This window comes from Chiloscyllium plagiosum, unplaced genomic scaffold, assembly GCF_037043375.1.
Source record: "Chiloscyllium plagiosum isolate Xiang-an unplaced genomic scaffold, Cpla_swu_hap1 HiC_scaffold_26, whole genome shotgun sequence".
Classification (NCBI taxonomy): Eukaryota; Metazoa; Chordata; class Chondrichthyes; order Orectolobiformes; family Hemiscylliidae; genus Chiloscyllium; species Chiloscyllium plagiosum.
In genome coordinates, this window is record NW_028270164.1 from 20,867,063 (window position 1) to 20,893,257 (window position 26,195).

General features: G+C 40.3%; 1 protein-coding gene and 1 long non-coding RNA gene across 2 annotated transcripts in view; both read left to right on the forward strand.

The window, feature by feature from the left end:
- wdr77 (WD repeat domain 77) overlaps positions 1-6,297 on the forward strand; it is a 42,785-nt gene extending 36,488 nt beyond the window's left edge. The window contains exons 6-10 of the mRNA XM_043716620.2: positions 1,916-1,970; positions 2,915-2,986; positions 3,871-3,982; positions 5,429-5,497; positions 5,618-6,297. Of these exons, the coding sequence (XP_043572555.1) occupies positions 1,916-1,970; positions 2,915-2,986; positions 3,871-3,982; positions 5,429-5,497; positions 5,618-5,759 (450 nt within the window). The 3' untranslated portion in view covers positions 5,760-6,297. The remainder of the gene's footprint in view (positions 1-1,915; positions 1,971-2,914; positions 2,987-3,870; positions 3,983-5,428; positions 5,498-5,617) is intronic.
- Positions 6,298-7,092: 795 nt separating this feature from the next.
- LOC148145108 (uncharacterized) lies at positions 7,093-9,778 on the forward strand. The gene is made up of 2 exons (XR_015750910.1): positions 7,093-7,466; positions 8,815-9,778. It is a non-coding gene; the product is annotated as an uncharacterized LOC148145108 (long non-coding RNA).
- The last annotated feature ends 16,417 nt before the right edge of the window (positions 9,779-26,195 follow it).

A 26,195-nucleotide genomic window follows, 5' to 3' on the forward strand; every position in this document is an offset into this window, starting at 1 on the left:
GCTACATATACTGATTCTTGACCCCAACTCCCTTTCATCTTTAATTACAATCTGAAACCTTTATACCTTTATGGCACTTTGGAAGGCTCTTGAGTCTACCTAGTGTGAACTTGGAGACTGCTTCCCTTGACTCCAAACATGAGTGCCATTCATTGCCTTTCTAGTAATACAATCTAAACCTTCCTTTGATCTCTAAAGATCAAGTTGCCCAGACTTTTGTTTCAGGATGTCCTTTGTTTTTACCTAAGTTGAAAGAAAATTGTAACCTTCATAATTGTAACAAACTTTGTGAGTTATCGGTGTGCTTTCATGTGCATTTTTAATTTTGCTGGAAACCCAGTTTTGTACTTAAAACAGGCATAAGGGACATACATTCAGGTTGTGAACCATAACTTTGAGATTGGAATTATAATCTGACAAAAAGTGTCTCACTCACATTTTGATGTATGTTTTTATCCTTTTACCAGTAAAAGCCATATATAAGTGCTGAACACAAGTATACTCTGCTGTAACGTATTGAAGGCTAATGCAAACTGAATTATTGTTTTCAGGAGGTGGGAGGCTGCAGAAGGATTTAGACAGGTTAGGAGAATGGGCAAAGAAGTGGCAACTTCTTTGGAGTAGAACATGGGAAAGTGAGAGATCATGCACTTTGGTAGGAAGAATAGAGATATGGGCTGTTGTCTAAATGGGGAGAAAATTCAGAAATCTGAAGTGCACAGAGACTTTGTGTTCTAGTCCAGGATTCTCTCTAGGTAAACTTGCAGGTTGAGTCAGTAGTTAGGAAGGCAAATGTAATGGTGGCATTTATTTTGAGAGGAATTGAATATAAAAGCAGGGATGAATTTCTGAGGCTCTATAAAGCTCTTGTCAGAGCACATTTGGGCCCCATATCTTAAGAAGGATGTACTGGCCCTGGAGCATGTTCAGAAGAGATTCACGGGAATGGTCCTGAAAAGCTTAAATATGAGGAACATTTGAGGTCTCTGGGTCTATCCTCGATGGAGGTTAAAAAGATGAGGGGGATCTAATTGAAACTTGCAAAACACTGAACGGCCTAGACATTGTGGATGTTGGGAAGATGTTTCCATTGGTAGGAGAGACTAGGACCCGAGGACACAGCCTTAAAGGGGAGACCTTTTAGAATGGAGATAAGGAAAATGTCTTCAACCAGAGAGTAGTGAATCTATGGAATTCATTGCCACACAAGGCTTTGGGGGCCAGGTCATCGAGTGTATTTAAGACTGGAATAGGTTCTTGATTGTCAAGAGTTCTGTGGAGAAGGCGGGAGAATGGGGTTGAGAAACTTATCAGAGCCAAAAATGCGTTGCTGGAAACGCAGCAGGTCAGGCAGCATCCAAGGAGCTGGAGAATCGACGTTTCGGGCATGAGCCCTTCAGCTCCTTGGATGCTGCCTGACCTGCTACGCTTTTCCAGCAACACATTTTCGACTCTGATCTCCAGCATCTGCAGTCCTCACTTTCTCTGAGAAACTCATCAACCATGATTGAATGGCAGAGCAGACTCAATCGGCTGAATGGCCTAATTTCTGCTTGTATGTTTTATGGCCTTATGGTTTTCAGATTTAACATTGAATTTATATTTGCATGTCACTTTCCTATTTGGATCAAGAATCAACTGTTTGATAGTGTCAATTTAATTTGAGATCTGTAGTACATATTAGAATAAGTGCATTTAATATCGGGATCTAATAAAATGGGATCTAATAACAATCCCACTAAACAATAATGTGATTGTTTTTCAGTTCTTGAATCCATGTTCTGTAAACAAAATAACTTTAAGCACCTTTTAATTTACATTTATATTATAAAGTAAGGCTATAAAACCGATGCATTGAAGTTGTTGCATTTTAAGTAAAACAATCCCTCTTTTTTGGTTGATTTTCCTCTTTTAGGACAAGAGACTTTTACTATGGGACAGAAGAAATTCCAAACCAGCATTGCGGATTGGTGTGTATCATGCCTGTATTTAGTGATGTCTGTGTTTGATCAATAGTAATTACAACTTCTAGGCTGTTATCTACATTTCATGTTTTTTTTTAAAATATTGTCTAAAACACAGGTTGGGGGATGTTCTAATATATAGGTAATTAATGCAGAAACCTGAATGTGACTCCTTCCTATCTCTGCTAACTTTTGCAATCAGAAAGACTTAAAAGTAAACTGCCAGAAAAATGTTGAATGAAATGAGAACTATGTTCCTCAACTAACGTTCAGATTGACCATTAGTGTTGCAAGCTATTTGGGCAATATCCATGTATCTCTCATCATGAACTATTGACGGTTGACATCATTGCAGATGTGATTGAAACCAATTTAAGCTGTTCTAGAATTTGCAAATAATTTTGTTGAAAATTCTAGAGGGAAGACTAGTGTTCATATTACACAAAGATGCAGAAGGATACATTGGGAAGTACAGATCAGCCAATGTCTCAGTTGGGTTTTAAATGGAAAGAGTGAGGGTAAGGTGTATGATTTTCTCAGCTCTGATAGGGTGCTAATTTCACTGCTGACAAGAGAAGTTCTCTTGTACAGATAGACTCTCTCAAAACTGGCAGCCTCTGGACTGAGACTGCTAGATTTTCTGGTAAGCAGAAGTGGCTCAGGTCAATAAGAATTAAATGGAATTGAGAGTTGATTGGAGCACAGGAAGAGTCTACCTGCAAGTGGTGAAGCAGATAACAATTCCCGTAACATACAATGCCAAGTTGAATTGTTCAAGTAAGTTGATATTAATTGAATAAAAGATGCTGCATATACATTTTGAAGAAATCTAGTTTATGGATGACTCTTTTTTTTCATACAGCCTGTTCTAAGAGAATGTACTTGTATTCTAAGTTCAACTGTTAACTCAGTTCATAACCCATTCTTCTAAATATTAAATCTGTTTTCAGAAATGGGATTACTACACTGTTCTCCAACTACCATTACATGGCACAGTCAGAAAGATCACATCTTTGCTTTTGGTAATATGGTTCTGAATCTCTAAGTTTGTGGTTTATTTTTCAACACTAACTTGTGTAAAAAAAAATAGTCTAAGGCAATTAGAAACATAAGGTTTTGGTCTGAGATTTGAAAAAGGGGGAAGACTGCAAGTAAACTAATCCTCGAGTGATTCTTGATGTTGATAAACTGCTAAATTCATATTGTTGTTCATGTATGAAAATGTACACTTAAATTGTTACTTTTAATTCCCCATTGGTGTTATTTTTGTAACTTCAAATTCAATTTACTTTATTGTAAGTTTGCTAAATTATTTGTGTATTTGTGAGAAAAACAAATCCTTGTTCAAAACTGAACAGAAATTAATTTGAGAATGAGCAAATCATTGATTAAAAATGGCCACTTAGATCTATCACGCTTGTAGTTTCTCGACCTTTCAGAAATTGCACTCCCTTGTATCTAATTTTCCAGGTAAGTTGAAGAACAACATTTAAAACTTGATTTATTTGGGGAATATATGGTTATGGAGTGTTCTGGTTGTGTCAAATTAGGTTTTTTTCTGTAATAATTAGCCATTATAACATTTGTTTCTTGTTTTGTGCTTAAATTATCTAACTTTGTTTACTACAATCTAAATCTTTTTGATTATAAATTTTTCTTCAATAAGTAGGACTTATAATTTGATGAGTAAAGAAAGTTATGCTCATAGGTTATTTTGATTTTTAAACTGTCTTGGGCCTTTATTATCATAAAAGATCATTTGTAACAACTTAAAACTGTTAATCAACGTAGTTTAATACTTCTGGTTTTAATCTATATATTTACTAAAAATGTGTTTGCTTGTATAAATCTGCATTGCCTCAATTCAGTTCTGGAAGTTACTTATTTAAAATTGTTAATTTAACAGGAACTGAAAATGGAATTGTTGGTGTGAAAAGCTTACAAAAACAGTGTGATTCCATTCAGACGTCTGCACTGCATTCACGGACTGTTTCGGGGCTGCAGTTTTCCTCTCACAGGTAACCTGATGGCTACTTTGAAAAATATTGGATTGCTTGTCAAAAGGTGTATGGTGATTGAATATTTTAATGCCAGTGTTTCTGTGTTTTGTGTTAATAACATATTGACTGGAGTTGGTGGTGAGCATCTTTTAATTTTAGAAAATAGTTATCAGTATTGTAAAAGACCATTTAGAAAATTTCTTAAGCTAACTGATCATTTACACACTTGCTTTTCAGTTTTCATCAATGGGAAAAATAAAAACACCACAACCATCTATTGAACTTATTGATTCAGTAGTCACTTTTGTCTAGTGCAAGAAAAGCCACTTTTGTTCCATTCATTTGTGGAAGCATGTTTTACTGTACTGCAAGTTACAATGAACGTCTGCTCATGGCTTTTTCTTCTGTTATGAAGTTGAAGGCATGAACTGTACCTTTGAGAGAGTGAATGCTGTTCTCTACTGAGGGATTACAAGCACCTGTTTATTGACTAAGTGACAGTCTCAGTGTGTTCGAAAATTGAAAGTGTGTAACATTTGGCTGTGAAATGGATATCTGCATTTTTGTTGCTGTTTGACAACAATTCTAATTTAACCAATTAGTTTAAATTATGCCCCAGAATACTCAACCCTAGTCGAGTTTAAATTTATTGGTTTGATGTTGGTAAAACAATGAGATGATCCAATGTTGAGGGGGAGGGGTATAAAATGTGGAGGTTTTGAAAATTGGTTGAGAGCAACTGCCATAGAGAGAGAAACTCTTGCTGTCCAAGAAATTGGGGAACACTCTTTATTAAAGATGCCTTCACTTATGAAACATACTCGCAACAAGATGATGATTCAGGGAGATCCTCAGTTGGAAGAAGAAAGACACAGAAGACGACAGCGGCTGTGTGATTTTGAAATTTAAATTGATATAATTTTAATAAATATTTTATTGGAACAGTATGTTGCTAATTGAAGGCAGATAGTAAGCAGTTAAAAGAAAGGGGGGCTTAGTTGTGAATAGTTTAATGTTCACTTTTAGAGTTAGAAAATAAACTGATTTTATTTTTTTCAAATAGTGAAATTTGCGAGTTCTGTGTCACTCATATTTTAACAGATTGAGGCAAGGTGAGTTTTTCTGGGTGTTTGCTGTAATTAACAGTGGGGTTCACCTCTGTGTTGTAACACTTACCTCATCTAAATTAAGTGTGAGAGTAGTCAAAACTGGGATGTTATTTAACCTGTTGAAATAATGTCCTATTAGTGATGTTCAATATTTCACCCCTCAAACGTACAGAAAATTACTCTTCTAGACCAAATTACTCTTCTAGACCTTTGACCAATCAAAAAGTATTAAAATGTGCAGAGGATATTATTGCATATGTGGTTGCTCTTCACCTAATATCTGAGAGAACGGGAGAGATAGGAGTGAAGCAATTTAGTCTGGTAATAAGTGATTTTTACCTTTTTAATTTTGCAGCTCTCCTCTTTTGGCTTCCGTTAGTGAAGACTGTACAGTGGCTGTCATTGACATCAACCTGTCAGAAGTGTAAGTGGCTAAAAAGCCTGCAGTCTGTAGGAATCTATTACTTTTTAACAGATAGCAAAATAAAGCTGCTTGCTCGTAAGTTAGAAATTAAAAATTGATCCTATTTAAATTTTTTTTTAGGTTTAGGAATAAATCTCACAAGGACTTTGTTCGTAGTGTATGCTGGTCACCTCTGAATTTGGATCTATTCAGTACTGCAGGATGGGACCATCAAGTTCTACATCACACGGTTGGCTTAGATAAGAACACAGGCACGGCATGAGGAGAAGATGTAAAATTCAAAATCCTACTTTTATACCTTTTCTATAACCATGTTACATCTTTGAAACTGTGCTCTGAGGAGAAGTAATAACAGAGGTGTGTCGTTGGGATACCCAAATGCCAAAGTAGTGGTGAGGGGAGGAGGGTGGGGGGGAAGCTGTGTGGGGGAATCACTCGTAACACTCCAACTTTCTGTTTGTACAAGTTACTAACCTCACCAAGATCTGTATCCATGCCCCATCAAAGTCTATGAATTTGTGCACCTGCCTAGTTCTACTCTGAAAGCAGAGTGAGAGTAAGATAATCAAGATGTTTCATCTTTCTTGTGGACTTGTAGAAATGAGAATAAATGTTCTCTAGAATGTCATGTATTAGAAATGGGTAGCCAACTGGACTTCCGGTATTCATAATTCAGTGGCTTGCAAGATATTTTGGTAGCCTGGAGCTACAGGATGACTGTGAATTTTGATCCCTTCTACTATGTTTCACATTGTGTTTAGGATGAGGAAGAAAAGGATTAAAAAGAAACTTTTAAGTAATATAAACTTGTCAGTTTTTGCATATTTTATGTAGACTTCAGCGAAAGAAATTATACTACTATTGAAACTACATGTTACAGGGTTCGTAACAGTTGGTCAATATAATTGGCAAAATGTAATACAATCTGAGGAAAAATTTAAAGAAATCTGGAAAAATAACTGGAAAATGTTCTGTTTGTAGTGGTGTGAATTTCTGAATTCATTTTCTTCAAAAAGCCACTCCAAATCACTACTTGGGTTTATGTAAATAAACTGGTATTAATATTTCATTAGGAACTTTGGTATGATCCCTTAATGCAAGGAAACTATAAGGAGTACAGCAAAGTATATACTGGCTTTTAGATTATCTTTAATGACCATTAAATTATGATTAATTTAGTATTATCTATGAAAAAGATATTACTGCAATGATGCGTTGAACTAATTGCTGATGCACAGAATCCCTACAGCATGGAAATAGGCCATTTGCTCTCTGAAGTGCACCCTACCCAATCCCTCTAATCGTGCATTTCCCAAGGCTAATTCACCTAGGCTGGACACTATGGGCAATTTAGCGTGGCCAATCCACCTAACCTACACAAATTTGGACTGTGGGAGGAAACTGGAACACCCGGAGGAAACCACGCAGACACGAGGAGAATGTGCAAACTCCACACAGACGGTCACCAGAGGCTGAAATTGAACCAATCTCTGGTGATGTAAGGCAGCAGTAATAACCACTGAGCTACAGTGTTGGCATGAACTGCAAGAAATGTGAAAAACTGTCAAGAGTTAACCAGAAATACCAAGAAGTGTCAAGACCTGTCAAATATGTTCTTGTGAATGAGTGTTTTCTCATTGTTGTGGTTCTGTTCGCCGAGCTGGAAATTTTTGTTGCAAACGTTTCGTCCCCTGTCTAGGTGACATCCTCAGTGCTTGGGAGCCTCTTGTGAAGCGCTTCTGTGGTGTTTTCTCCGGCATTTATAGTGGCCTGTCCCTGCCGCTTCCGGTTGTCAGTTTCAGCTGTCCGCTGTAGTGGCCGGTATATTGGGTCCAGGTCGATGTGTTTGTTGATGGAGTTTGTGGATGAGTGCCATGCTTCTAGGAATTCCCTGGCTGTTCTTTATTTGGCTTGCCCTATAACGGTAGTGTTGTCCCAGTCGAATTCATGTTGCTTGTCGTCTGCGTGTGTGACGCAGACGACAAGCAACATGAATTCGACTGGGACAACACTACCGTTATAGGGCAAGCCAAATAAAGAACAGCCAGGGAATTCCTAGAAGCATGGCACTCATCCACAAACTCCATCAACAAACACATCGACCTGGACCCAATATACCGGCCACTACAGCGGACAGCTGAAACTGACAACCGGAAGCGGCAGGGACAGGCCACTATAAATGCCAGAGGAAACACCACAGAAGCGCTTCACAGGAGGCTCCCAAGCACTGAGGATGTCACCTAGACAGGGGATGAAACGTTTGCAACAAAAACTTCCAGCTCGGCGAACAGAACAACAACAACGAGCACCCGAGCTACAAATCTTCTCCCAAACTTTGAGTGTTTTCTCACTAATGTAATCAACATCGTAGAAACTGTGATCGAACTTTGCTTTCTCTCCTTTGTGCACGGGTACTTGTGAATGATTTGGCATGGCATAAGAAAGTGATGAAGATGGTGAGTGGAAGTAGGCACTAGATTCTATTAGAATGGGGTTTAGAGAGGTATAGATGCTAGGAGAGATCATGAATGGGGTGAAAGGAAGTGAAGGGAATGTGAGAAGTAAGGGGTGGAGGTATGTTTTGTTTTATCCATTTCATTTGATTATGGGATAGTGTCATGGAGCCCTTTGGCAGGCTTTTCATCCGGCTTGCCTCAGGAACTGGCAATCACCTCAGCTCTTCCTGGGCCACCGAACCCAACTTCAACCCAGGCCAAATATATGTCGAAGTTTGTTCCAAAAACTATGCATATTAAAAAAAATCACCACAGGTCTCCATTATTAAAGTCTTTGTAATGCTAAATCTATTAAACATCATTGTATGCAAAGGTTGGGTAAGGTGGCTGCATACATGCAGGGTTATTTTCTTTGAGTTTGTGACAAATAGTAAAGGAGTAGTGGCAGTGGAGACTTCTAATCACTTCCAACAGAGAGGAGGGAACAGGTTTTGTTCTGGACAGGATCACATGATTCTGCTTCTTGTATTTATGCTGACACTAACCCAGATGTGATTTAACCAACTTTAATTACATATTCCAAGAAAGAATACCCATTCTTACATCATAGATCCTGGACTCTTATTTTTCATTTTATTTTCTCATTTTGTTTGTTGTTTACTTTTCCAGGTTATTTTCCTGAGGGACTACATGTTATTACTTGGCAAGGATAAGGGAAAGCAACAAGTAGAATGCACAGCCGTGGAAGGCTGGAACAAACAGCTTGACAGAAGTTTACAAAATTATGAGGGGCATGGATGGTTTGAGTCTTTTTTTTCCCCCAGGGTAGAAATGTCAATCACCAGGGGGCATTTGTTTAAGGTAAAAGGTGTAAAGTGTAAAGGAGATGAGAGGCAAGTTTCTACAGAGGGTGATGCCAGGGGAAGTGGTAGAAGCAGATCCAATAGCAACCTTTAAGAGGCATTTTGATGGATAAATGAATAGGCAGGGAATAAAGGGATAGGGATTCATCGAGGCAAAAGGTTTTTAATTTAGAAAGGTGTCTTGTGTCAGTGCAGGCTTGGTGGTCCAAAGAACCTGTTCCTGTGCTGTACTGTTCCTTGTTCTTTGAAATGGATTAATTGAATTTAAAGGTATACTTTGACTAGTCTTAGTTTGTCTTATCTTTTATCGTCATTTATAATTACTTATGCCACCAAAGCACCATTCATTAGACAAAAGGGAAAGAAAGTTTGCCTTTACATAGCAGATTTCTCAGACATTGCAAACTCCACTGTTCTGAGTGCTATGAATTATTTTATAAAATGATTATTGATTAGCTTAATATCCAATCCAACAAATATTTCTTTGCCCTTAATATTGCAGCAGTCCCTAGTGTTATACCAGTTAACCTACATGATTTGCTCAAGTCTCTGGCACAGAGTACAAACTCTCAACCTCAAAGTGATGAACTTGCTGTTACCAAATCCCTGACAATGGAGTTTTAAATCTTGGAGTTATGAGAGAATATCCTGTGTCAATTGCTGTCTTAATTTGCATCATTTTGATGTGGGTCGTGCTGTTTGTGGAGAAACATTACATTGAAAAAGTGCTATTTGGTAACATTTGCAGAAGAAAAGGAGATATCTCTGTTAGATTGGCCTTCATCCAGTCTCATAATAAGGTGAACAATTTCAGTGATAGATCTGATGAATAAACAACTTTCACAAACTTCGTATTTGATCATGACCTCCATCTCAACTTGTATCGATGATAGTGTTTTTGGTATGGAAAAAATATAATTGAAATATGAATATGCACAAATAAATGTACAAGTCTCTGTCAACACTGTCAAAATGCAGGAGATAATTATGATCATAGTGTTGCACATTGTGTTATAATGAAATTCAGCAAAGTGTTGAATCATCTGAATTAGTCATTCTGGTGACTCATGCCATACAGAAACTTTGCTGTGACTGCTAATTTACCATAAAATGGTTCCATTTTATTAATGGGTTTAATTAATGAAGAACTGGTCATTACTGTAGTTATTTACTGCCTCTGAACATGGAGGGATGTTACTGTCCAGACACCACTGACAGCTGAGAGAACTCAGGTCATTCTTCTGTCAGACCACAGCTCGACGTCCAGAATTGTTGGTGTGAGTCATAAATAATGTTGAGAATAAGTTTGCAATTAATTAAAATGAAAAGGCATATTGAGAATTCTGCATTATTATATAATGTTAAGATTGGGCTGGAGCTACTCATTGGACCACCTTTCAAAGTTTCCTGCTGAAATAGGAAATAGTTTTATACAATTTGTTTCCATTGTGAAAGACCAGTTTTCTTTAGATGTTTAGACCATCTCAATGGTAAAATTATTTGAATATCTGTTAGTCGGTTTTAATTACAAACAGCAAGACAGTTAGCTTCATCACAATGTCATAAATAAGTCTGTTGTGTTACGGGAACTATTTAAAGGTTGAAATAATTCTTCCAAGCAATATACATGGCCCAAAGCAGGATGTGTTTGGAATATGCAGTTCATGCATAAGGCAGCATTCCAACTCCAAGTGACCTGAAAATTTAAAAATAAACCCAGCAGCTCTGTGCTAGTTCTTTGGCATCAGGTTTTGAATGCTAGCTGTAACCATGGCAACAGCCTGACCATGAGTATTGTGAAGAAATAGCACACAAACAAAAAATGCTGCAGCAGCATTCCAGTCCCATGAAGGAAAACTAGCTCAGCTCATGATAACCTTGTCTGACATTAACCATGAAATCTAATAATGTGCACTCACACCTTCAGTGATCTGCAAATAGCAGGCATTTACAGCTTTTCATTGGAATAACATTTCTCGCTGTGTCTGTTTTATGCCTACCTCCTTTTTGGCTTCAATCTATACACTAAAACTGACTTCTCAAGCATATGAAAGTTTTGACTGTAAAAGACATGAAAATAAATGTGAAATACTCCTGTACATGATGATTTAGGCCATATGTATGCATTGTGAGTGATGTTCAAGATATAACTAATATAAGCAAGAAGATATGCACAAGGGTAAAAATTGAATGGTCAGGAACAAATTCTGAACTCCTAATTTTTGGGGTAAAAATGGGCTCAATAAATGAAACTTAATTACAATTAATTGTTCAAAATATGCCTTTGCGTGCATTGATTTTATTTCACAAAATTTCTTAAATTCTAGACTATTCCCCATTAACTGCAAGTTAGTAAATATGGCATTCCCGTTCAGGGAAAGGAGGTAGTAAAAGGTAGGGAACTACAGACTAGTTAAACTGTCATCAGTTGTAGGAAAAAATGCTGAGCGCAAAGTAACACAGCACTTGGAAGATTATAATGTGCACAGGCAACATTATTGTGGTTTTATGAAAAGGAAATTGTTTTTGATAATTTATTACTTCCTGCCAGTGTAACTAGCAGGGTAGATATGGGGAAACACAAGTAGATGTTAACATATTTGGATTTCAAAAGTTGCTTGATAATATTCCATGCTCTCAATACTTTGCACAGGTTAGGAGTCTGTGGATTCAGGATAGTTAAGAAACAGAAAATCGTGGAAATGCAAGTTCATTTTCAAGATAGTGTGTAAAACTAATGTAGTACCACAAGGATCAGTGATTAGGCTAGAATTATTTACAATCTATATTAATTACATTGATAAAGGAATTGAGAATAATGAGTGGGGGAAAAAGCGGAGGTCAGGATAGACTGAAACAGACTAGTTAAGTGACTGGTCAAGTTCGTGACACATGAAATATAATGTGGAAATTGTGTAATTTTTCATTTTAATAGGAAGTATGGAGCAGTAATTTTTTTTTTAAAAAAAGGTGAGGCATTAGTGTGGATGTTTAAGAGGGATTTTGGGGTCCCTGTATATGGAACACAGCCATAATTCAAAAGTAAAGTGATATTAAGCTTATATTGTGGAAAGGGTTTGAGTATAATGCAAAAGGTGGCAACATAGAAATTTGCGGAGATAGCACCTGGAGTACAGTGTTGGTCTATTTTTGAAGGAAGGAGAAACTTGCCTGAGTTGCGGTGTAACAGATGTCCACAAAGCTGATCTGAGACGAGAGGGCCAACCTATGGGAAGAAATTGAGTGAAATGGCCTCATAAGTTCTCTCAGAAATTTAGAAGTATTAAAGATGAATTTGTGGAGGTATATATCATTCTTGGAGGACTTGACCAAACTATTGGCTGTGGAATCTAGAAATGGAAGTTATAATCTCCATTTAGGATAGATGATAGGAAAGTTCTTCATCCATAGAATTATGGATGTTTGGAATTCTTGATCACAGTGCTCAGTCAATTGATATATTCAAGACTGGGATCAATAGATTTTTGGACGCCAAGGAAATCAAAGGAATGGAGTTACGGCAGGTAGGTGGAGTTGTGCAGAAGTTCAGTCACTATCTTGATAAATGCTGGACTAGGCTGCAGGAATCGCTGCTTTTATTCTGTATTCTTTATGCTGTATCCATGTGTACTTTGAAAATTGAGACATCTGAAAAAAGGTAGAATTAGGCTATAAATGATTGAACATAGAACATTACAGAGCAGTTCTGGCCCTCGATGTTGTGCCGACCTGTCATACCAATCTGAAGCCCATCTAACCTACACTATTCCATGTACGTCCATATGCTTGTCCAATGTACTTAAAGTTGGCAAATCTACTACCATTGGAGGCAAAGCATTCCATACCCTTACTACACTGAGTAAAGAAACTACCTCTGACATCTGTCCTATATCTATACCCCTCAATTTAAAGCTATGCCCCTGAGGTATTTTACAGAATTCAAATAAACTATCTGCTCGTCAACTGATGACGTATTTTAACAGATCTTTAGGAGATTGTCGGTTTCAGAAAATGTCATCCAGTAAATTATTTTCTTAGTTTGTGACATCTTTGCTGAGACTCTTGTCAACAATTAATACTTGGCATAGATTGTAATAGCACGGAGGTTATATTGGAGTTGGTTGGAACTTTGCTTAGGCTACAGCTGGAGTACAGTGCAGTTCTGGTCACCATGTAAGAGGAAGCATTTGATTGCACTGGAGGGGATGTAAAGGAGATTCACCAGGATGTTGCCTGGGATGGAGCATTTCAGCTATGAAGCGAGACCAAAATGTTTTCTTCAGAGCAGAGATGGAACCTGGTAGAGGTCATAGAGATATACAGCATGGAAACATACCCTTCGGTCCAACTCATCCATGCCGACCAGATATCCCAACCCAATCTAGTCCCACCTGCCAGCTCCTGGCCCATATTCCTCCAAACCCTTCCTATTCATTCACCTATCCAAATTGCAATTTAAATATTGCAATTATACTAGCCTCCTCCACTTACTCTAGCAACCCATTCCACACACGAAACACCTTATGTGTGGAAAATGTTGCCCCTTTGGTCTCTTTTATATCTTTTCCCCTCTCACCCTAAACCTTATGCCCTTTATAGTTTTGGACTCCCCCATCCCAGGGAAACAACCTTGTCTATCCATGCCTCTCATGATTTTATAAACTTCTAGAAGGTCACCTCTCAGCCTCCAATGCTACAGGGAAAACAGCCCTACCCTATTCAACCTCTCCCTATAGCTCAATATAGGCAACGTCCTTGTAAATCTTTTCTGAACCCCCTCAAGTTTCACAACATCCTTCGAATAGGAAGGAGACCAGAATTGCACGCAATATTCCAAAAGTGGCCTAATCACTGTCCTGTATAGCTGCAACATCACCACCTAACCCCTGTACTCAGTACTCTGACCAATAAAGGAAGGCATACCAAACACCACCTTCACTATCCTATCCACCTGTGACTCTACTTTCAAGGAGCTTTGAACCTGTACTCCAAGGTCTCTCTGTTCAGCAACACTCCCAAGGACCTTACCATTAAGTGTATAAGTCATGCTAAGATTTGCTTTCCCAAGATGCAGCACCTCATGTTTATCTAAATTAAACTCCATCTGCCACTCCTCAGCCCATTGGCCCATCTAAGCATGTCCTATTGTAATCTGAGGTAACTTTCTTTGCTGTCCACTACACCTCCAATTTTGGTGTCATCTGCAAACTTACCAACTATACCTCTTCTGCTCACATCCAAATCATTTATATAAATGATGAAAAGTAGTGGACCCAGCTTTGATCCTTGTGACACTCCACTGGTCACAGGCCTCCAGTCTGAAAAACAACCCTCCACCACCACCCTCTCTCTTCTACCTTTCAGCCAGTTCTTTATTTAAATGGCAAGTTCTCCCTGTATTCCATGAGAGCTAATAAGATTTTGAAGTGCATGGACAGGTGAATAAAATGCAGCCATGCCCCTTAGTCAAAGGGGCATAATTTTAAAGTGAACGGCAAAAGGTTTAGAGGAATTTTGAGGAAAACTTTCTTCACTCAGACTGATGAGGGTTTGGAATGCACTGCCTGGGAGGGTAGTTGAGGTAGGAAACCTCATAACCTGTTATAGTACTTGGATGAGCACTTGAAATGCCGTAACATAGAAGGTTACGGGATGAGTACTGGAAAGGGGGACTAGTGTAGATTTAGTGTTGCTCACAGAGCATCTTCTGTGCTGTATGACTACAATTCTTTTAATGTAGCATTGGATGGAAACTGACTGCATTTGAGACACTGAAAATAATTATTACGGCAAATAAACAACAGGGGGTGCTAAACTCATTTTTCATTAAAAGGTATTTTAAACAGCCTGCATTGCTCTGGTTGTTTTGAAACATTGCAATTGAACCCTATATAAAACTGCTTCAGCAAAATTACTTCATATAAATTTATTTGAGCATAGGAATGTTCTGTTTATTCAAAGAGTATGATTTTAAAACATAGTACCACATGAAAAAATGACTTGAACTCTGAAGAAAGCTTAATGCATTCTTTGAGATTTTGGAGAAGATTTGTAGCTCGGGTTGTAAATTTGCTTGCTGAGCTGGTTAATTTGTTCTCAGATGTTTTGTCACCATGCTAGGTAATATCAACAGTGAGCCTCCGGTGAAGCATTGATGTTCTGCCACGCTTGCCATTTATGCGTCTCGGTTTGTTGGGGTGGGTGATAGCATTTCCAGTTCTGTTTCTGAGAGATTGGTAAATGGGGTCCAAATCGATGTTTGTTAATGGTGTTCCAGTTTGACTTCCAGGCCTCGAGAAATTCCCATGCGTGTCTTTGTTTAACCTTTCCTAGGATGGATGTATTGTCCCAGTCGAACTGGTCTCCATTTTTGTCTGTGTGTACGGATACCAGTGGTAGTTGGCCATGTCTTTTGGTGGCTAGTTGGTGCTCATGTATCCTGTGATACATGACGACCAGATTACTCTGCCCCCTATGCATCATGGTAGCCCAAAAACCTACCACCACACTGAAACAGCTCCTAATGAATTTAAAAGACCCCGTACTAGCAACTGGCAGAACGAATGTCATGTACAAAATTGCCTGCAAGGATTGCAACAAACATTACATGGGACAAATGGGTAGGAAATTAGCCACCAGCATACATGAGCACCATCAAAAGACATGACCAACTATCACATATCCATCCACACAGATGAAGAGGGACACCAGTTTGACTGGGACAATGCATCCATCCTGGGACAGGCTTAACAAAGACACGCATGGAATTTCCTGGAGGCCTGGCATTCAAACCGGAACTCCATTAACAAACATAGATTTGGACCCCATTTACCAAGCTCTCAAACAAAACCAGAAGTGATATCACCAACACTGCAAATTGAGACGCATAAATGGCAAACAGGGCAGAATACTAACACTTCACTGGAGGCTCACTGATGTTACCTAGCATAGTGACAAAACATGCAAGGTAACCGCTCAGCCTAACAACTTGAGCTACAAATCTTCTCCCAAATTCTCAAATACCTATGGGCACAAAATGCTCAAATTAGTCCAAACGTGGGACACCAATGCCATCCAACTGAGCGTCACCCCCCCCCCCCCCCCCCAACAAATGTACTTCCTCCAGGAATGCCTCAGGAAACCGGTAATACCACAATGTGTCAAATACAAACCACCTCACAAGCCAGGAGAACAGTAGGACAGAATGGTCGCAGAATGCTACAAGCAATGATAACTGATGCCCACAACCGACTCCACAAATACTAAGGAGAAACCTCGCAACAAAAACCTCTGTACAGTAATACAACAAACCATGAATGGACAAGTACAATAGAATGAATCATCAAAACTAAACAACAGCCGACCAAGACAAAAACGACTAGCCCTACAAGAAGTACTGGCCAAGTTCTCTCAAAGCAATAACATAGACAATTCAAAGACTTTGGATAAAGAATCTGTCTGACCAACCACTCAGACACAGAAAAAGCTGTCCTAGTACGAGGAATGAACTTCAACCATAGGCACGTGGACTAAAAGGACTTCCTAGCAGCACTGGAATCAACCCTGAAAGACAATGGACTTACGGAAGAAACCCAGCAGGCCATTAGACAGCCAGTAGCATCAATACTAAAGATGCGAGTCATCAGAGCTAGTGGAGATCATCGCTGGATCGTGATTGGATGTTGGAGGATTGCTTGGTTGCTGACCTGCTATTGGTGGATCTTCATGCTGGCTTCGGCCTGACGCCAATTCAGGGACCAGCCAACCTCGGAGCTATGGCCTCAACAGCTGCCCGCAGCCCTGGGCAGGGGGTTCGAAACACAGTCCGGGTGACTGTGAAGAAGGTAGAGGGTCGTACACCGGTGGATCGCATCCTGTTTATTAAGAAGGTACTGCTGGGATGCTGTGGGTTCGCTGCAGCGGACGTGTATTGCCTGCAGGATTTCCCTGGGGCAGGCTACTTTGATGTGACCTTCAGGAGTGTGAAGCAGTGCGAACAGTTCCTGAAGGTCTTCAAGGAGAAGGAAGGGGAGCCGCTCTTTTCCATCTTGTCGGCAACCCCATTGTGTGTACTTCCTGCACAGAGGAATCGGGTTGTTACAATCCATATGTACAACCCCTATGTTCCAGCGGCTGATGTCCTGACCTTCCTGGGAAGGTACATCCAAGTTGAGGGAGAAGCCACCGATGTGATCGACCCCTTTTGGGATCTGGACCAGTAAGCGGCAGGTCAGGGTGACTCTGAGGGTCGATGGCAATGGGAACATTCTCCACCCACCCTCGAGCTTCGCAATTGGAGGGAGCAGAGGCTACCTGACATATGCAGGGCAGCCGAATGTGTGCCGAACCTGCGGGAAGTCGGGACACGTGGCAGCGGACTGCAAGGGGACCATCTGCAGGAACTGCAAACAGGAGGGTCACCTGACTAAGGACTGTCAGGAAGAAAAGAGCTGCAACCTGTGCGGAGAGGTGGGCCACATGTACAAGACCTGCCCAAGACGGGGGGGGCCCCACTTACGCACAGATGGCTGGAGGTGGCAATGCGAACCGTGGACCCCCAAAGACCAGTAATGTGCACCCAGACAGCAGGGAAACAGAGTCTGGTGGCACCCAGAAAGAAGAACAGGCCGGAGTGGAGGAGGTGGCAGCCAGCGGAGAGACACAGCAGCTGATCCTAGCTCTAGCTGGGCAGATGGAAGCAATGGAGGAGGAGGTAATCGAGCAGACAGAGGAGTGGATACCTGTTAAAAACAGGAAGAGAAAATCCGACCAGGCCCCCAAAGCCTCCCAGCAAAGGGGGAAAAGACAGCTGCACGAAGGAGGGACGGCCAGCTCTTCGGATGGGGAAGACGGACGCACAGAATGTCATCACCACCAGAAGAAGAGACAGAGTGCCGTAGATAAAGAGGAGGGCATTTCCTCCCAACCAGGAAACAATGGACCCCCCGAAGTCCACCCTCCACCCAGTGAGAACCAGGGGGTACTCACTGCCCCACAACCACAGACAACTGAGAGCTGCGATCCTCTGACAGTCCCATTGTCAGACACAGAACTGGACGGTGCGGACCCTTGCCTTGGCTCAATGACTCCAGAGCAGGTAAATGACCACAGTGAAAGCCTGGATAGCTACCTCAGCCCAGCAAGGGTCCAGCAGTTCGTGCTCACCATAGGGATGCAGACAGCTTTCCCAGAGACAGGACAGTCAAATGGACAACGGTAACCCCATACACTGGGATTCAAAAAGGTTCATTTGCTATAGTATAACAGGGCACCCACTCAGTAGGTGGGTCCTGCTGAAGCCACAGCTAAATAATAAGAGACTGAATGGTTAATAAAGGGAACTGTAAATAGGATAACTGTAAATTCGAGTAATTCAATCTGTTCTTTGTAATGTTAAGACATGCAATGTATATATCTATGAACGACATGACAAATTGTACAAGTACCAAAGATTTATTTCTATGAATAAAGTATATTTTGAAATTAAAAAAAATCAATACTAAGAAGAGAGAAGGAAGGGAGCACCTACAACATACTGGAAAGGAAAGCACTTGAAGGAATTAAGACAGAAATATCATAATCTTACTAGCAGACAAAGGGTGCATGACCGCCATCCTGAACAGAACACAATACATTTGAAAAAGCAAACACACTACTCGCAGATACCAATACCTACCAAAACGTGGCGATGGACCTGACTCCACAGCTGGAAAACTGCATTATAGCACCCCTGAGGAAACTACACAAAGCAGGTGAAATTAATAGACAACCCCAAAGAATGAAACCTGAAGGATCCAATACACCCCATTTCTACGGATTACCAAAGGTTCATAAACAAGGGGTCTGAGAGAGACTGGCAAACAGACTAGCAAAGGAACTGCAACACACAGGAACACCTAGTAGAAGACTCAAGCCACTGCATCCACTCCATCCAGGAATTCGTTAAAATCAAAGACACTAAGGTAGAGGACCACGAGGTCATGGTTTCCTTCGACGTGACAGCCCTATTCACATCAATAAGCATCACCTACTCAAAGAATCACTAGCCTCACCGCTAGACAAACCAAGGAGACAAACACTTGACAGCACCAACTCCATCAGCAAAGACAGCATCTTCAACTAGTAGACCTGTGCCTCACAACCCACTTCACCTTCAATGACAAGACCTACAAACAAATCAATGGGACTTTTAGCAGAAACAGTTATGCAGAGGTTAGAATGAACAACCCTTCCCATGATCCAGCCCCAACTTTGGGTCCGCTATGTGGATGACCCCTTTGTCATCATGAAACACAACAAATTAGAAGAAACCCACAAAAACAAACATTTTTACCAGTATAAAGATCACCAAAGAGAAAGGGAACAATTGCCCATTAAGAGAGATTATTGCTTGTTAATGAACTTATTAATTGAAGATCTCATCTCATTTATGTGCATTTATCATCATTGAACACCATCACAAGCAAATTATACTCAGAATTCTCAGCGTGGGTGTCAAAGCAGGTAGCTGGCAACTTCCGCTCATCCCTGGCTGTGAAGAGTCTCCATATTACGAAACAACAGCATGATCAATGCACACTGGCCTCCTGCGCCCATTGTCCACAGACCTTGGTGTCTGATAATTACTAACCCCTCCTTCACTCTGGCCACCTTCCTAAGCAGGTGAAAGTAGATACAGGAGGACCAGGGCTGAACACAAATCCAGGAGCAGCAGCCGTAGCATGGCACCACAGCTCCCTGCTCAAGACGAAACGCAGGTTTTGACATCTTGGAAATAAGTAAATGTAAAGTCGCTGTACAACACATCTGAAGGTTATGCATATAAAACATCAAAATATGCCAATTCATAGTCCACCCAGAGGCCCCAGTTGGGGCCCCTCAGGATGTGTTGTGGCTGTAGGTGGGTCAGATATTTTTGCAACCAACTCCATTTCGTGGGGATGAGCAGTGTTGATGTAGCCTCCATAGTCCCAGGATATTGATGGAAGTGTGTTGCTGGAGTGGGACTAAGGACTGTATGACCAGGAAGCCATCCTCTCCTGATGGCTCTGAAAGTGGCAGCCACTTTGAATTTCTATGTGATTTGCACCTTGCAGGGAGTGACAGGTGACCTGTGTGGGATCTCTCAGTCGTGCACCCACAAATGTATCAGGACAGTGACTGATGCCATCCAGTGAGATCAACAAGCTCATCTCGTTCCCCTATGATGAGTTTAGAGCTGCAGCAAGGCACTAAGATTTGGAAACATAGGTGGCTTCCCCCAAGTGCTGGACATAATTTGCTGAGGGCCATCTCACAGCACTACAGAAATCATTATTTGAAAAGACTTCCACTTCATTGTTCAGGTGGTTTGTGAGGATTAGTACCACTTCCTCAAGGTGTGTGGCCATGGCAACCTTTTAAAGATGGTAGAGATGCCAGGGATGCTCTGCTGAGTGACGAGTTGGTCCGGGAACAGCAGCTAGTAGAATGGGACTAGAATCAGACAAAAACCTCACTACAGGGGCAGTGTAGGTATTTAGGTGAATTTGCTGAGATGCGCTGGAGAGAAGATTTATGTGCAACTTGACAAAATTGACACCTAGCCAAAAAACTGTATGTTTCAGCCCTTTGTATTTTATTTGCAGTGTTTTTGTTCACAGGATGTGGGTGTTGCTGGTTATGCCAGAATTTATTAATCATCCTTAACTGCCCGAAGAAAATGGGGTGTGTTGCCTTTGTGAACCGCTCCAGTCCTTGGAGTGTAAGTACACCCACAGTATCCTAAAGAAATAATTGACTTTTAAATCCTTCTGCTTTGGGGATGAAACGCAGGTTTTGACATCTTGGAAATATGTAAAGTCACCGTACAAATCATCTGAAGGTTATGCATATAAAACATCAGAATTCACCAATTCATAGTCCACTAATTCAAAACAATCACTCTTGTGTTTCAGTCTTGCGCCCCACCTTAAATTAGTTGCTTCCTCCAGTGTAACAACTTAGCCTCTTCCAATCTTACATCGTGAATGCTCCCATTTGTTCATCCCACTTCCTATCAGACTCTTAAGTTCCTCTACTACTGTTTCCCTCTTCGTTTAAGACTCTCCTTTAAAGTAGTCTTTTTGGTCAACCTTTTGGTCGCTTTTGTGTTATCTTCATCTGATTAAGCTTAAGGGAGTAGCAAGGGCGGGTCAGTTTCTGGAAAGAAACAGGATGACTTTGGTCTTGCCAATATTTAGTTGAAAACCTGAGTCATATTACAAACTTGTTAAATAGCACCATGGTAGCAGTCATGTGGACAGAGTAAAGCAGCATTATGACACTTGTTTGCAGACACTGTTTTGCAGAGACAATGTATATACTAGGAACAGTAGTTGGTCACATTTGGAAATTTGGGCAAACCAGAAATGTGCATGGGAGAAAATTCCAAAGCAAGCAAGTGATTTGTAAGCAGCATTAGAATAAATGGGAAGGGAACCACCATAAAAAGTGGCACCTGTATGGCAGATGGTACAGTGATGAGCATTGCTGCCTTCCATGCAGTTGACCCAGGTTTGAATCCCGGTTATCACAAACTATGATTAGTGGGCTCTTGTCCCTCCCTCTGAGCCAGGAGGTTTGGGTTCAAGCCCCACCTGCTCCAGAGATTGTAATAACTGGAGCATCGGAGGCTGAGGGGTGACCTTATAGAGGTTTACAAAATTATGAGGGGCATGGATAGAGTAAATAGGCAAAGTCTTTCCCCTGGGGTCGGGGACTCCAGAACTAGAGGGCATAGACTTATGGTGAGAGGGGAAAAATATAAAAGAGACCTAAGGGGCAACGTTTTCACACAGAGGGTGGTACGGGTATGGAATGAGCTGCCAGAGAAAGTGGTGGAGGCTGGTACAATTGCAACATTTAAAAGTCATTTGGATGGATATATGAATAGGAAGGGTTTGGAGGATATGGGCCGGGTGTTGGCAGGAGTGACTAGATTGGGTTGGGATATCTGGTCGGTATGAACGGGTTGGACCGAAGGGCCTGTTTCCATGCTGTACATCTCTATGACTCTATGATAGGTCGATTAGAAAATATCTAAAAGATGGCCTTACTGAGTTGGGCTATGCAAACATTGGCATGAAGGAGATGGGGTGGTTGACTCTATCAAAGGTCACACTGCAGTTTAGATGATTGAAGCTACACAGGGTATCATTAGCCTTCTCGATAAGGATGGTTTCAGAATTGTGGACCCAATGGATAATACATTTAAGGTAGAGCAGTTGAACTAGGAGAAACAGCAATGGCACATTCAAAGGTGTTAAAAGATTAGAAATGGACACCTTTTGGAGAGGGAGCTGAGTGGACCTATTTCAGAGTGAGTAGTAGCTGGGTTAGGAGGCAGAACAAGGACTGAATTTCACACTGTGCTTAAAATGCAAATTTTAAAAAATCAAGAGTACATTATTAATTTGGTAAACAGATAACTAGATCCACCTATAATACCAGAGATCCACTTTGCATGTCACTTGGGTAGAACAAGTTAACAATTGAATTCTGTGGAATAATGAAATTCAAATGCATTAATGCGCTATTAATAAAAGCACATTGGGCTGGGTGTAACACGCTGCTGCCTTAATGACTGTGCTCAAGTAGGCCAAATGTTACTGGATGGGTAAAAGCTGTTTTTTGATCATGTTGAACCATAGCATGAAATATAACAGCATTAAAACATCTATAATCTTATGGCAGGCAGCATTGCCAAAACAGTGACAAAGTAAGTTTGAAATGTAGTTAATAACACGTGGCAAAAGAGCATCTGCTATGAAAACAATTAGCAGAAATATTTTATTTGTTCGCACAAGCTGCAGGGACTCTTATTGCTTCACAGATATAATTCAAGAAATGGTTACCTAATTCGAAGGACTAATAACTTGGGGTTAGTGAACTTTTTAATCCTTTTACAGTTTTGCAGATGTGCCAATGGACTTTGGAATTCCATTCTGTTGGAGGGTACGTTCATTTTCAACAGCAAGAAGGGTCCACTGAAGTCACTGTCATTACACATGAGCATATCGAGAAGTTCCACTTTTATAATAGGAGATGTGTAAGAAATTACAGCCAAATTTTAATTCAAAAATGGGCAAACAGTTCTGGAGAATAGTGATCAATGTGAATAATCAGCCATTCAAGAAGTAGTTAGTTCACCAACATGCTATGAAGATTTAATTCAACTGTTCTTTAAGCACCCAATAAGGAAATTTTAGCAACTATTTTCACAAAAAGGTCAGAAAATGTCATGCTATAAATAATTAATGCAGCTCTCACGTACAGGTAGTTATGGTATAAAGTGAGTTTTGGCAGGGTGATTTGGTGATAATGTTGCTGACGAGAATGCTTACCTCTTCGCAATAGTGCAATTCCAGTAGCGATTGTTTTGCATGCTTAGTTTTGTACAAATGCTGATATCAGCGTTGAAGTCTCCATGCCATTCTGTGTATGTGCCGATGTCAGCTGTGCCGATGTCAGCTGCTGTCAGAGCATATGAGAGGGACAGTAGTATACATTGAGCAGCTTCACCTCAAAAATTAAATTAATGACTGTTCATTGATCTTCCTCTGAGACAAGAATATTCTTGTATAATTGCTGTATAATTCCTGCAAGACTGCATTACCCGTATACACACCATTTGTCTTTCTAATTTGTTCTTGTACCTGCACATCACACAATCTAAACCAATCCCCAAGAAACAGTCAGAAGACAATCAACCACAGCCATCCATTTCTGCAATTACAACTGCACCTGAAGGTGGTGATGATGATGACCTTCTATCCCTGCATTAACAATATTTTTTCAATGTAATGTGTTAAATTTATTTTTGTTTCACTAATAAATATGATTTAAACCTTCATTCAGGCCATGCAATACTTTATGTTAGGCTTTGTGGGTGATTTTTGAGTGATCATGATATTTTTTGCAAGTCTGCCTCTAACCCCACTTTTCCCATAGGCCCCACTATTTTCTCTTAAGCTAGAAAGCAATACAGCATTATTGGAGAACTATCTGCAGTGGCAAGCATTGATTTTTAACAGGGGGCTCATCAGGATCCACATGAAAAGATGAAACAGGAAGGCCAGTCCATTTTATTATCGTTACCTCATTAAGAAAGTTACATTTAGAATAAACATTCACCTTGCTGTAGCTCACTCTGCTACAAGTAGGCTAATTCAGAAGGGGCCACAAAACCTGGGAAATATTCTTCCACATTATGGTAAGGAGCAGGAGTCTTCCACAAAAACAAAGAATTAACCTGAACACTTAATTTCAGGATGCATTCTTCTCTTAGGTGACTGATAAAATACTATCATACTGCTTTATATATCTTTGGACTCCAATTTGCATAAATTCCTGAAGCTTTTTTCTGATGCTATCCCAGTCACCCATGAAATGATGTTCCTTTATTGTTAATAATGTCATAGATCAACTACATGCTCAAGGACATTCCCCAGGATAAGAAAATGAGTCAGCTGCATAAAAGCTGTAAAACAACCAATGTATCTAGCTACACATTGTTTTCATTCATGTATGTAATGGGCCTGATAGATGTATAAATGGCAGAAAGCAGGTAATGTCATCACCTTAATAAGAATCAATTACCACTTAAGCTAAGATGAAAGCAAAAGATATTAAAAAAACTCAGGTCTAGCAACATACATGGAGAGAGGAACACAGATATGACCAATGACCTATTATCTATGTTTTTCATTCATGCCTTTGTTTTTCATAGAATCAGTGATTCAGGCCATCAGAACCTATGTCCATAGATATTTCCTGGCATCCTAAGCGTTTATAGGATTGCTTGTTTCTACTTTAGATTTCCAGTGTCTACAAGTTTCTTTGTATTGTACTCTCGTTTGTTTTCCTGCACGTTATTAGAGTCATAGAGATATACAGCCTCGAAACAGACCTATCGGTCGAACTCATCCATGCCGACAGACATCCTAACCTAACCTAGTTCCAATGTCAGCACTTGGCCCATACCCACTAAACCCTTCCTATTCATATACTCATCCAGATGCCTTTTAAATGTAACTGTACCAGCCTCCACCACTTCCTCTGGCAGCTCATTCCGAACACACACACACCACCCCCTGTGTGAAAAAGTTACCCCTTAGGTCCCTTTCAAATCTTTCTCCTCTCACCCTAAAGCTATGTCCTCTAGTTCTGGACTCCCCTACCTCAGGGAAAAGATCTTGTCTATTTATCCTAACCATGCCCTTCATGACTTTATAAACCTCTAGGTCACGCCTCAGCCTCTGACACTCCAGGGAAAACAGCCCCACCCTGTAGCTCAAATCCAATCTTCAAATATAAAATGCTGAGAATCTGCTGTGAGATAGTTCTTAAAAAAAACTAACATTGAAGCTTTATTTTATAGTTTCATGTTTGAAAGGAGTGCAACTATCCATGTATTGGGCTGTAATTTTAATTCACTAATGCACAAGGATCAGTCTTAGACCTTCAGTTGTTTACTATCTATAGAATAGACTTGAAGGATGCAGCAGAGTGTAATGTATCCAAATTTTGCTGATACAAAAATATAGGTGAGGGGCAGGTTGTGTTGAGGGCATAAGGTATCTGAAAGGGGATCTACTTTAGTAGAAAAAAATTAAAGGCAGACTATTGTTCAAACAGAGAGAGACTCCCAAAAGAAAACACAGTGCAGAGGGATCTGGGTGTTCTTGTACATGAAGCACAAAGGTTAGCGTGCAGGTGCAGCACATAATTTTGAAGCCAAATGAAATTTTGTCCATTATTGCTAAGGGATTAGAGTTTAAAAATAGGGAAGTCTTTTTACAATTGCGCAGGGTGTTGGTGAGGCTATATACAGAGTGTTGTGTAAAGTTTTGCATCCGATATTTAAGAAATAGACAAAGTCTTTTCCCTGGGATCCGGGAGTCCAGAAAGAGAGGGCATAGGTTTAGGGTGAGAGGGGAAAGATATAAAAGAGACCTAAGGGGCAACTTTTTCACGCAGAGGGTGGTACGTGTATGGAATGAGCTGCCAGAGGATGTGGTGGACGCTGGTACAATTGCAACATTAAGAGGCATTTGGATGGGTATATGAATTGGAAGGGTTTGGAGGGATATGGGCCAGGTGCTGGCAGGTGGGATTAGATTGGGTTGGGATATCTGGTTGGCATGGACAGGTTGGACCGAAGGATCTGTTTCTATGCTGTACATCTCTATGACTCTATGATAAATTGGCATTAAGGAAGGTTCAAAAGAGATTCAGTAGGCTGATTCCTTGGGTGAGGGGTTGATTTTTCAAGAATGACTGAACAAATTAGACTTTTCTTCGTTAAGAGTTTAGAAGAATGAGGGGTGACCTTATTAAAACATACAAGATTCTGAGGGT